Source organism: Verticillium alfalfae, genomic scaffold (assembly GCF_000150825.1).
Source record: "Verticillium alfalfae VaMs.102 supercont1.11 genomic scaffold, whole genome shotgun sequence".
Taxonomy (NCBI): Eukaryota; Fungi; Ascomycota; class Sordariomycetes; order Glomerellales; family Plectosphaerellaceae; genus Verticillium; species Verticillium alfalfae.
Window position 1 is genome coordinate 1,190,492 of NW_003315028.1, and position 11,876 is coordinate 1,202,367.

An 11,876-nucleotide genomic window follows, 5' to 3' on the forward strand; every position below is an offset into this window, starting at 1 on the left:
TAGGCCGCGGCCTGTGAACGACTGAATCTCTTCCCTTACCCAAGTCAAGCGAGGGGTCGTCGGGCCTGACATTGGCGGTGACGAGCAGCTTACCAGCAGCTCCGTCGATGATGCTTTGTACCGCAGCGGGGTTATTGTATTGAATCTGGTTCATGAACAGAACGGTTGGTTGGGATTCGCCGTCCTGGACGGCAGTTTTCATGCCTTGGGCTCGAGGGTTGGAGGGAAGACCGACGGTTCCACGTCTCTGCAGTGGAGGAAGAGGCTGGGGCATTTCTGAAGAAGAGTTTTTGTCCCTCTGAGCTTGCTGTGGTGAGGTTCCCGGAAGATTTCGAGCCGCCATAGCCTGCATTCTCGACGGCCTGATGGTATCTCGTACTGAGGTCTGCTTCGGCCATGTGGAGGGCAGCTCCGGTCGAGGTGGAGAGCCCGTTTGCTTGCCGGGCGATGGCGATGCAAATGATGTTTGAGAAGACGAGATGCTGGGGACAGCTGTCTGTTGGCTTGACGAACTTTCCAGAGATCTCCGAGGGGGCAGCTGTTTCTCCTCCAGGGTCCTGTGTTGTACGTGGGCAGCCTGGAGTGACGCGCCAGACGGCAACTGATCTTCCTCTGCAGCCACAGAGAGTTCGTTGGGCGATTGTCGCGGAGATCTTCGACGGAGCGAATCAATACCTGGCGAAGTTTGGCTGGATGTGACGGTCGCGCTAGGCATTAGTCTATTTGGCTCGTCAGACGACCGGGGCTCAGTGCTGTCCTGCGATGTCCGGCCTATCTCCTTGCGCCTCATCTTGCTCTGAGATCTCCTGATGGCTTCCTCAGCGGTGAGGCCTGGGGGTCGAGGGGCTGCACGCTGCGCGATCAAGGCCGTGGGCTCCTGCAGAGCAGCAAGGTTCCGTCGCTCCTTCTCATTTCTGGCGGCCGTGGCGAGATCGATGGTAGCAATCTTGTTGAAAGGACTGTCCTCGCCTACGTTTTGCAGGATAGGGTGAGAGATGATAAGCTTCCCCGCGGTTGTGCCACCGGTGGTAGCATCGCCCCTGGGTCTCTGGTACTGTGCTCGGGAGTTTCCTTCAGACGATTGTCGTTCTTGCCAAGCCATGGCGCCGACGGCAACACCCGCAAAGCCGGCTCCGGCAGCTCCATTCCCGGCATCAAAAGCGCGCGTGGCTGTAATCGAGGTCGTCGTGCCAGTCTTCAGATCTTCATATCGGTTGGGGGGGAAGTTTGACTCAGAAGAAGATAGGTCGCGAGATTGTGAGGTAGGATCTTGGAAGTCGTCGGGCAAGGAGGCAGAGTTTTGGGGCAAACCAGATGCGTGAGCCTTGGTGAGAACCAGAGGCCCTAGAAAAGCGGCAACGAGGGCTATCCTGTGTTAGCTGTGATTTATCTCGCGATGAGACATATGTAGAGCGTTATACCGAGTAGAAGACTGAGGGCTGCTGCAGGCAGAGCTGTACGCCAGATGATATCGATCGTCGGAATGCCGAGAAACAGCGGGACACTCGCCCCTGTCCACAAAGCGAGCCCAACAAGGAGCATCAGAACAGCTCTGGCGCGCTGATGGCCGGGGCGCTTCTCGCGGTAGTCTCGAACCAGTCCGGTCTTGAAAGCGCGGAGGACGAAAAGGGCGAGAATGACAGCGTCTGTGGCGCCGACAGCGATACCAATGGCGGTCATGTTGTTCGATGGCTGGCAGACGGGCAGGACTTGAGTCCGCTGAAATGCGACAAAGACGACTCCGACAAGCAGGCGAATGACAAGGAGGGCCTGGGGGATGAAGGTGTCGGATGACGGCTTGAGACCACTGTTGATGGCCCATAGCAGGTACTGCTCAAGGGCAAGGCGCGCGATCTGGTCGAAGGAGGAGGCGAAAGTGACGGCGACTTGACATCCCAAAGACGAGGAGGGGTCGATGAGGGTCGCGATGAAGTCGATCTGGGCCCAGAGGGCGGCACCAGCAAGGAATGTGATGAGGACCAGCCTCAGGCCGTCCCGGAATACTTTGGTGCCCTGCCCCTGGATACAAAGATAAAGAGCGGCGGAGGCCGAGTTGAAGACGATGCCACTGCGCGTAACACAAGATTAGCTGATCACATCCCCGAATCGCACCCTCATCCCCGTGGTTCTCGTGGCGTTGTTTCTATTCGGCATGGATGATGAAGTGCATGGCGGCGTTGACTGACAAGGTAAAGGCAGCGCTCAGGGCCTGACTGGTGGCAGGGAACGACATTGTTGAGAAAAAGCGCCGGGGCGGCGAACGGAACCGGCCGGTGACGAAGGGAAAGCCCCAATCAATAGGGAAAGGAAGAAGTGAAGGCTAGTAAAAAAGAAAAGCGACCATGTTGGCGATACTGACGTTACACGATAAGCATGACGGCACGCGAACGACGGACGCAGGAAAGTCAGCTCGATCGACACCTTCCGCAACCAGTAGGCAAGATGGACGAGATGGGAGGAGTAGAAAGTTTGGCCTGCAAGCGACAGCAACGGGACAAAGAAAGCACAGGGCGGACAGACGCTCGGTCGAGCCTACGGAGTGTGTCTCTGGGGCTCGCTGGTGGGAGGGACGCAGGGTGGGAATAGAACAGGCACAGCATCGAGCATCGAGCATCAAACAACCCCAGTCTCAAGACAACGTTGAGGCACCAGAGGACTTGAGAGACGACCGGGCCTTTCATTGGCCATGGTTGGGCTGACAGGGCTCGAGGGCCTCCTAAAGGCGTGGCGCCGAGTGTGGGTGTTTCACCCTTGAAACTGACAGCGTCAGACCTCGTGGGTCATGGGTCGACAGTCGTGAGCTTTTTCCGTCTCTTTTGGGTTATCAGATGAGATGCAACAACAAAATAGAGTAAAGCATTGCGATCGATGGATGGTCGACCATGTTGCATTCCGTGATCCGTGTCGTGGAGAAGGACTAATGAAGAAGCTCTGGTCGAGCGACGTGCAGCTATAACCAGACGGTTTGGAAAGGCTCTTCCTTGCCCCTGCTTTCTTACCTAAGGCAGGTACTACTAGTAGGCAGGCAAGCGGATTGCCGAAACAAAGTTGAGTCGACGTAATGCCCGGGTCCCTAGAGTCCCTGAAACTGAACAACAGCTGAACAGAAGTGCCCTCCCGTACGGCATGCTGATTGATATGCTGCTTATAGGGATTTCATGTCAGCCACTGTTTTGTTCCCTTGCAATCCACCTGGTAGGGAGGACGGGAAAATAGCAAGGGAAAGAGATGCCGTTGTGAAACACCCCAAGTCCGAAGCACGTGCTTGGGCACGTCAGCATGCTTCGTACAGTGTCCAGTGAGGTGCAGTCGACCTAACGGCACTGTCCGACGGAAGCCAGCGGCGTTCGGCACAAAATGCGGGGGCCCCGGAGCCCGGCATGACGAACCCGGGCCGGTCACTCTCACAGCACAGCATCCTCAGCCCTTGAACTATATCTGCCCTGCACCCATCCTTCACTCTGACAGACCTGTAACCTGCCCCTTCAGGTCCAGCCTTTCCTTCCAGCCACCCAGACAAGAGCGTAGTCGTTGTGATCCCGTCCCACAATTACACATCTCACCATGCCGCGCGCTGAGCTCGAGTACCCCAAACGGCCCCTCGGCACCGTGAACCGGTACAGCCCACGAGGTGAGTCACCCAGCATGGCGCCCTCACCGGGAGCAGAGTCAACTCATCATGGCCCACAGCCTCATACTCCCTCAGAGTCATCCACAGCATCGTCAACACGTGCCCCACGCTTCATGTTTCCTTCAACTCCCCCGACTCGCCCTTCCCGGCCATCCTTCCCATGATCGGTCAGATGGGCTCGTTCGACCGCCCCTCCTCCGACGAGGGCGACGTGCTCGATCTCTACCTCCATGGCTACGTCTCCTCCCGCGTGATGAACCTGACCCGCCGTCCCGCGACCGATGACTCACCCTCGGGCTTGCCTGTCACCGTCGCCGCCACCCACGTCGACGGCCTCGTCCTCGCGCTGACCCCCAACTCCCACAGCTACAACTACCGCTCCGCCGTCCTCTTCGGCCACGCGACCCTGGTCGAGGCCGATGACGAGAAGCTGTACGCCATGGAGCTCATCACCGACAGCGTCGTCGCCAGCCGCTGGCAGAACAGCAGGATCCCCCCCAACAAGGCCGAGATGAGCTCAACGAGCGTCCTCAGGGTCCGCATCGCTACCGGCAGCGCCAAGATCCGCTCCGGTCCCCCGGGAGACGAGAAGCACGACATGGAGAACCCGGCAGTCGTCAGCAACGTCTGGACGGGCGTCGTGCCCGTGCACATGTCGCTAGGAGCTCCCATCCCCGGGCCGTACAATGCCGTGGACAAGGTGCCTGTCTACCTGGAGGAGTACATCAAGAGCATGAACGAAATCGGGGTGGATCATTCGGTCAAGGCTGCAGAAGCCTCTGCAGAGCCGGGAAAGAAACCCGTTGACGATTAAGTAGAGGCAAGCATGACAGGGCACAGCAGACCGCCAAGGAAGCAAGAAGGGAGGCAAGGGAAGGCAGGTAATATGTTTGTGCTTCTAGCCATCGATAATACGACAGCCACGGGCGGTGGATGATCGCTCAGAAACAGCATGGCGCAGAAACCAGCAAATTATAGAATGGGAGTCTCGTGCTGTCAGCCTTGAGCCCATCACCACAGTTCCCAGATCTTGGGGTCCAGCACCGTACGCATGACCTCCCAATGACCCAGTGCGCTCTTCTGGTGCCACTGCGCCAGCTTAGCCGTGTCGTTGTTCCTGAGGATGCCGTCCTCGGCGCCGAGTTTGAAGTTGGCGTCCAACACCTCGTGCTGCGGCATCATATACGCGCGCCGGGACCTGCTGCCCAGATAGTCGCTCTCTGTAGGCCTCCTGAACGTGATGCCACCAGAAGTCTTCTTGCAGAAGATGACCATGTTGGTGAAATCCTTCTTGTCCTTTGCCAAAGTCTCTTCGTCGGGAGCGGCCGACTCACGGAAGATACGACACGAAGGGAACACCTCCCGGATAGTGTTGACGATGATCCTAGGAGCTGGGTGAACAAAGTCGCCAGCGTAGTTCTCAGATTGGTCAGCATGTGTGTTTGGGGGCCAGACGGCGGGTTTCATCACTCACAATGGCGATCACGCCGTCAGGTTTCAGTAAGGAGCTCAGTCCCTGGAGGAACTCCAGGGTGAAAAGAGGGATGGGCTCGGCGCCGCCGGTGAACACATCATGGACAATGTAATCGTACTGAGCTTCCGCATCGTTGACAAGAGAAGCCGTGTAGCTGACGGCATCGTCGATAACCGCTGTGTGGTTCTTGGGCAGTTGGAAATACTTGGAAGCGAACTCGTGAACCACTGGATCAATCTCCACGACAGTCGTATCAATGCCATGCGCGACGAGAGCCGCTGGCGTCGTTCCAATACCCAGGCCGCTGGTTTACATTAGCGTGGACTATGACATGCGGCCAAGAGAGACCTACATGACGAGAGCTTTGGCTTCATTGTCAGGAACGGGGCTTGTAACCTCAACAAGTCGGGTGGCCTCGAGCATAACAAAAACGCCATAGATGGGCTCAGCCACACGAGGATCCGTAGGCCTGACCTTCATCCATTCACCTCCAAGGAGCGAGTGATCACAGCGCATGACGCGGAACCCCTTGTCAAGGCTCTCAATGACGGAAATGTAGCCGGTCAGTGACTCCCTGCGGTCCAGAAGGATCCAATTGTCAGCCTGCAGCGTGTAGTTGAGGCCCACAGTGGCAGCAGGGGACATGACATGGTAGTTGTGCATGGCTGTGTGGTACAGCGCTGGCAGGGACACCACGATTAGGTTCGAGGGCGCGAACAAGGCATATGCAGCGCCAGCAGAAGCTCAAGCCCGATTCGCGTCGTGAAGAAGGCTTGCCCGATGAATGCCTGAATCACGCCGTCCGTGAGGTCTCAAAAAGCTTGAGGATCAGCCACGATGCGATACCTGGTCCGGCCTCGGCGAAGAATTGGGGCAGGAAAGAGAGATCAGCATCCTCCAACATTGTGGCGACGGTGGCGGCAGATATGGCAACCAGGGGAAACAAAGTGAGCAGTTCAGTCACAAGCGGCCCATAATGTGCTGTGAAGGTGTTGCTCCAGCCGAAAAGGAAGAATTGGATCGTGGGGATCCACATGGCAATGACGGGCAGGAGATGGGCGGGTTTGATGGGCAGTGCGCGGTTGAGCCAGATGTTTCCAGACCATCCGGCAAACGCTGCGCCCATGATGACCTTGGAATGCCATACTGACGATGGGATCGATCCATAGACTGGCGAAAGAGTCAGGTAAGACACGTTGGAGTAGGCAGCCACAAGGATGAGCAGAGTAGTCGTCTTGAAATAGAGGGCGAGCTGCTTGAGGATCCAGGACTCTCCCGAGTCCTTCTGGGCTTTCGAGGCGAGACTCTTGAGCTCATTCTCGAATTGCTCGGGGCTCGCAGGCTGAGGCGTGAGATCGTCAATCTTTCCGGTCTTTCGTTTGGAGGCCATGTCGAACGTGGTGTTGTCGATGAGGTGCAGTGACGTCGGAGGGGAAAGTACGGTTCCGTCAGGCTCTGAGTCTACAAGAAGAGAACGCACCGACCGACACGCGTAGAGGGAATCGATGACCAGAAATACAAGAGAAGAAAATAGACCTTCCAACAGCCGGCTGCTGAAGTTCAAAGAGAAAAATGTGATGGCAAAGCCAAGAAACTACTTTGTCAAGTCAAGTCCCAGATGTGGTACGGTGGATGAGCGTCGTTTGCGAACGGGGACACGTGCTCACTCGCTGATCACTGGTGGTTCTCAACGCAGCACCAGTTGCACCAGGTCCGTGCCCGATCTGGCGAAGGACCCCTGGTTTGAGCACTTGGGCTCCACTCTCTCCTGGCCACTCTGGTCCAAAGTCACGACAGGAAATGAAAGGCTTCTCTTGGCGAATCAATTTTTTAATATTTGCATTGCGAATAGCCGCGGGGATAGAAAGTGAGCTCGCGCTCAGTCTATACAAGATGCCATCGTTGCCTTGCGGAATGGCTTACCTCCACCCCCAGCCAAACCCCCCCTTCTCCCGCGAACCTCACCCCCCAGTGCTTACACCAGATGAGAAGAGTCCACAAGGGTTGTATCTTCTCAACCGGCAGGGATGGCCACATGGTGAGCCATACAGGATGCCATCGTTGCCCTGCGGACTGACTCTTTGTCAGACCCCCCCACGGCCAGCAATCTGGCCGACGCGACGTGATATGGTCGGATAGCCGTCGAGACCGGCTATGCAGGATGCCATCGTTGCCCTGCGGACTGATCGTTCTTCGTCGACCAGACCCCTTGCGATACTCCTCCTTGCAGCCACGGGCAGACAGGTTTTGCCACCCGGTACACAAAGGATGACTGGATTACCTCAGCCATACAGGATGCCATCGTTGCCCTGCGGACAAGCGTCTCCCGCTTGACCCCTTGAGCAGAACATGTTCCGCTCAGATCTTGACGCCCTCGATGATGGGCCTGGCCTCCTCACTCCTCCACCAGCTGACGCCCTCCTTGCCGGGATACGTGTATTGGTCCATGCTCTCGGGCTTCATCTCGACGCTGTAGCCGGCCTCGGTGGGCGTCTGGTAGTAGCCGTCCTTGATGACCGAGGGGTGGAGGAAGTGCTCGTGGAGGTGGTCGACGTACTCGAGCACAGAGAGCTTGCCGCTAACGACAACGTAGTCAATGGTGCTGAGGTGCTGGGTGTACTCGGGCAGGCCGACACCGCCGGAGTGGGGGACGATGGGCACGTTGAACTTTTTGGCCATCAGGAGAACGGCGAGAACTTCGTTGACACCGCCCATGCGGCAAGCATCGATCTGACACACGTCAATGGCTCCAGCCATGAGGAGCTGCTTGAAGACGACACGGTTCTGGCACATCTCGCCCGTGGCGACACCAATGTTGTAGGGCTTGAGGGCCTCGCGGACGGCCTTGTGGCCGAGAATGTCGTCGGGAGAGGTGGGCTCCTCGATGAACCAGGGCTTGAACTCCTTGAGCTCCTTCATGTAAGCAATGGCCTCGGGCACCGACCAGACCTGGTTGGCGTCGACCATGAGAATGTTGCCCTTGTCATACCCAATGACGTCGCGCGCAATGGTCAGCCTCTTCTTGTCCTGCTCAACGTTGCTGCCGACCTTGAGCTTAAAATGCCTGTAACCCTTGCTCAGGGTCTCCTGCAGCAAGCCCTTCATCTTGTCCTCTCCGTAGCCTAGCCAGCCGGCGCTGGTGGTGTAGGCGGGGACGGCGCGGTTGTTCTCGGCATCTTTGATGCGCTGGGCCTTGCCGCCCTCTTGCTCCTTGAGGAGGGCGGTGGCCTCCTCGGGCGTGATGGCGTCGGTGATGTAGCGGAAGTCGATGCACTGGACAAACTCCTCTGGGGACATGTCGGCGACGATGCGCCAGACGGGCTTGCCGAGGACCTTAGCCCAAAGATCCCAGATGGCGTTGACAACGGAGCCAAGAGCCAGGTGAATGACACCCTTCTCAGGGCCAATCCATCGGAGCTGGCTGTCGTTGACCAGGTACCTCCAAGTCTCGCCCCAGTTGGCGACCAGAGATGAGAGAGTCCTGCCCTTAATGCGGTCGCCGAGGTAGTCAATTGCTGTGCAGACGATGTCGTTGCCGCGACCAATTGTGAAGGTCTGTTGAGGAAGATTGTCAGTCAGGGAATCCGAAGCGATGCGGCAAACAAAAAGAATGTCGAGACGACGGGAGCACTCACCATGCCGTGGCCGCTGTACTCGGAGTCAGTCTCGAGGACACAGTAGGCGGCGGAGTAGTCGCCGGCAGCGTTCATGGCGTCGGATCCAGTCTTGTCGAGCGACGTAGGGAACCTCACATCGCGGGTGCTCCACCCGGTGATGGTGATTTCTTGGGCCATATTGGCAGTCGTGTGGTGGGGAAGAGGGGAAGGAGAGGGCGTGAAGGAGGTGTGTGATGATAGACAGACAAAGATGACAATGGCCCAAAGTGAGGCGTGGCGAGTGAAGTTATATATACCTTTGCGTGCCTACTTTTTCGTCCTCGTTCTGCTCGCCCATTGCAAACTCACCCCGCGTCTAGAGATCGGCTCGTCAGGTGCTTTACCTCTGAGCCAGGACGCGCCATACGGAACGGCAGGGATCAGCAAGGGGCCACGGCATACGTGACGGCACCTTGGAGCGTGCCAATTGATGCTGCATGGAATAGAGGGGGAGGGGTAACCAGGAGGGGTCGAAGTGGGGATTAGTGGGCAGGACGGCCCTGGCGACCTCGAGAGTGGTGAGAGGGACGCTTGTCCGTGCCGGGTCCGGCTGCTACCCTCGGGAAAAGGTTTTGATTGATGGAGAAATTATCCGTCGGCTGCTGAGATGGACAGGGCGTTCGGGGCGCTAGGGGGGTGCGAGACGCGACGGATACAGTCGAGTGGGAGGGACAAATTATCGCATTGCGCTCATTGCGCTACCTACCCAAGCCATGGTCTAGCACCTCAGCCCGATGGCCTGGAACCCACGACGCGCGGAGTCGATGCCGCTCGTGTACGCCGTGTTGTTTTGTCTCCCGACCGTCTTCCCATGCCGACGCCTTTTTTTCTGGTCGTATGATCAAGATGCCTGACAGACAAGTCGTTGTCACAACAGGATCGAAGCCGGGAGGCCGAACCAAGGGCCAGTCGGGACTATCTTTAGGACGCGATGAATGGGTGAGCCATTTGTGTTGCTTCCTCCTCACTCCGTCACCCGTCTCGCCCAACGGCATTCAATATGCAGATTCTTCAAAATCGAATGCTCAACATAGGTCAAATTGGTACTGAAGAAATCGAATCACGAGATACTTTTGTGCAGCCATGGGCCAAGAGTTACTGGCGGAAAAGGTTAACGGCGAGAAATAGATTGAACTGTTGCCGGTGTGCCGGTCGGAGAAATGTGCCGAGGAGCATGCATCGACCCTTAGCTGTGCCCAACAGGAAAGGAGCTGTCTGAAGGACAGTGACTAGAAAGCGTCACGGGGGACGAACACTCTTCTAGAAGCCATATCGAAGCTTTGGTTCCCAATAATCCATACGGCCGGCTGTGAAGGTGAGAGTCCTTGCTAAGGTGCTATGTGGGAAGTTGACAGTGGAGAACCGCCAGCCAGGTGAGGCAATGCGCCGGGACAGGTACCGATACTTGGCATCCGTACTGGGTCCTGAATATCTTTGGCCTGGCCCAATCGTCATAAGCCATCTGGGGAGGGCAAGGCTATCATTACTAGGCATCTCCTGAGGAGCCGTGATTGATACCCAGATGTGCCAAGCAAGGTTAGGCTCGTAATTGACAATGCTGCTTGGTTCGAGCCACGTGACGAGATGGAAACAATGACGTGGGCCTCAAGCCCCCTGGCGTCCAGCTTGACAGGCTGCATGGCTTGAAGGTTGCAGTCTGCAGGCCAAAACCTGGCCAAGATGAACCCCGTCAACTTTCATCCACCACCATCATTCGTTGTGGTCATTCCACATGCACGCCCGCCCTGATTGCTTTCGTCCTCCCAGGGAAGCTGGCCTGCAAGCCTCACCTTTCCCATTTCGAACGAGGCGCACAAGTGTGCCGGCTCCCATTAACTACCTATTGTCCTTCAACTGTGCAGGCCCATCCACAGTAGGGTGGGTGTAGGAAGAAGCATTATACCCCGCCGCATGCACAGCCATGTAGAGTTGACTTTGCGAAATGGTGAGGTGAGCCGAGTTGGCTGACACCAGGGCCTTGCAGGGCGAATCCTGTTTTCATCATCCCTGGACCCAAGACCCTTCCCCAGACTGTAGTACACGTCGACGAACGTCATAGGTCGCCGTTTGCTTCACATGTCGCCAGTCTCGTTTATAATGCCAAAACCTCCACAATGGCGCAAAGACCATAGCCCTGCCGTCGTTAACACCCCGTATCACAATGTCAGCGGCTCAGCTATCCACGCGTACCAGTTCGTCTGCTCAGCGATCATCGATGGATCGCACACGCATTTCCACAAACCACTCAGCTGCACCATCATCCTCGCCGGGTCTCCAGCAGGCCAAGCCCGAGAAAATGAGAAAGAGACTCCAAAAGAACCCTTCCCGGCGGTCGGCCTCCAGTAACCTGTCGTTGAGTTTCAAGGCTGGTGCCAATCCTGTGGTACAGCAAACGATACAACCCATCGCTTCGTCTCCCCGCGTGCCGCCAGATCTGAGTGATGCCAAATGGCAAGAGTACCTACGGCGGAGTGGCATGTTGGCGATGGACTCATCGTCACCGTTGCCAGGACTTAGTCCTCTTCAGGAACGAGCCGATGCCAGCAACGTCGAGCAGACACCAACGATCATACCGGAATTCAAACATCTCGCTGTTAACAACACACCTCCTCGGCCGCTTCTTAATAGTTTTGGTGTCAACTCTCCGACCTCTTCAACTTCGACGGCTTCCAGTGTCAGGCGTCAGGCAAAGACCCCGGTCACATCCATTGGCCAGCTGGAGGCAGGCTCATTCGGGCGGCACTCCACCGAAGCCAGGAAAGCCACGAGCGTTGACCTCATTGCGGCCCAGTATCAAGCTCTCCTCGAGCCCAGTGATACGGATTCCATATACACGGACTGTTACTCAGATCCTCCGCCACGCTCCGAACGACGACTGACATCGTCGGGAACGAGGCGGCAACACAGCTCGGAGGAAGTCCCACCGCAGAATGTCATTGCCGTCCCACCAACGCGTCGAAATACACAGGCCCATTCGCCCACCTCGGACGACGGCACTTTGGTCGGCTTTGACGAGGAGGCGATCTACTTTAAGCCCTTGTCATTCTCGCCAGGACCGCCTTCCGTACTGCACCATCGAGTGTCGACAATGTTGCGACGATCCGTGCCGCAAGGA

At 57.1% G+C, this 11,876-nt stretch overlaps 5 protein-coding genes across 5 annotated transcripts in view; 2 read left to right on the forward strand and 3 right to left on the reverse strand.

Moving 5' to 3' along the window:
• The window catches only part of VDBG_08185 (conserved hypothetical protein), a gene marked incomplete at both ends in the record, with an annotated part of 6,915 nt that extends 4,682 nt beyond the window's left edge, over positions 1–2,233 (reverse strand). The window contains 3 exons of the mRNA XM_003001880.1: positions 40–1,170; positions 1,422–2,068; positions 2,187–2,233. Coding sequence (XP_003001926.1) covers positions 40–1,170; positions 1,422–2,068; positions 2,187–2,233 — 1,825 coding nt within the window. The remainder of the gene's footprint in view (positions 1–39; positions 1,171–1,421; positions 2,069–2,186) is intronic.
• A 1,331-nt stretch (positions 2,234–3,564) lies between these two features.
• On the forward strand, positions 3,565–4,445 carry VDBG_08186 (conserved hypothetical protein; the record flags this gene model as incomplete). The annotated part of the gene is made up of 2 exons (XM_003001881.1): positions 3,565–3,631; positions 3,691–4,445. 2 exons carry the CDS (start codon positions 3,565–3,567, stop codon positions 4,443–4,445), a joined length of 822 nt encoding a protein of 273 aa, XP_003001927.1.
• A 516-nt stretch (positions 4,446–4,961) lies between these two features.
• Positions 4,962–6,495, reverse strand: VDBG_08187 (spermine/spermidine synthase family protein; the record flags this gene model as incomplete). Its single annotated transcript, XM_003001882.1, has 4 exons — positions 4,962–5,015; positions 5,106–5,342; positions 5,463–5,770; positions 5,952–6,495. The coding sequence occupies 4 exons, from the start codon at positions 6,493–6,495 to the stop codon at positions 4,962–4,964; spliced, it is 1,143 nt and encodes a 380-aa protein (XP_003001928.1).
• A 968-nt stretch (positions 6,496–7,463) lies between these two features.
• VDBG_08188 (L-galactonate dehydratase) lies at positions 7,464–8,899 on the reverse strand (the record flags this gene model as incomplete). Its single annotated transcript, XM_003001883.1, has 2 exons — positions 7,464–8,660; positions 8,741–8,899. 2 exons carry the CDS (start codon positions 8,897–8,899, stop codon positions 7,464–7,466), a joined length of 1,356 nt encoding a protein of 451 aa, XP_003001929.1.
• A 2,023-nt stretch (positions 8,900–10,922) lies between these two features.
• VDBG_08189 (conserved hypothetical protein) overlaps positions 10,923–11,876 on the forward strand; it is a gene marked incomplete at both ends in the record, with an annotated part of 1,420 nt that continues 466 nt past the window's right edge. The window contains one exon of the mRNA XM_003001884.1: positions 10,923–11,825. Within this exon, the coding sequence (XP_003001930.1) occupies positions 10,923–11,825 (903 nt within the window). The remainder of the gene's footprint in view (positions 11,826–11,876) is intronic.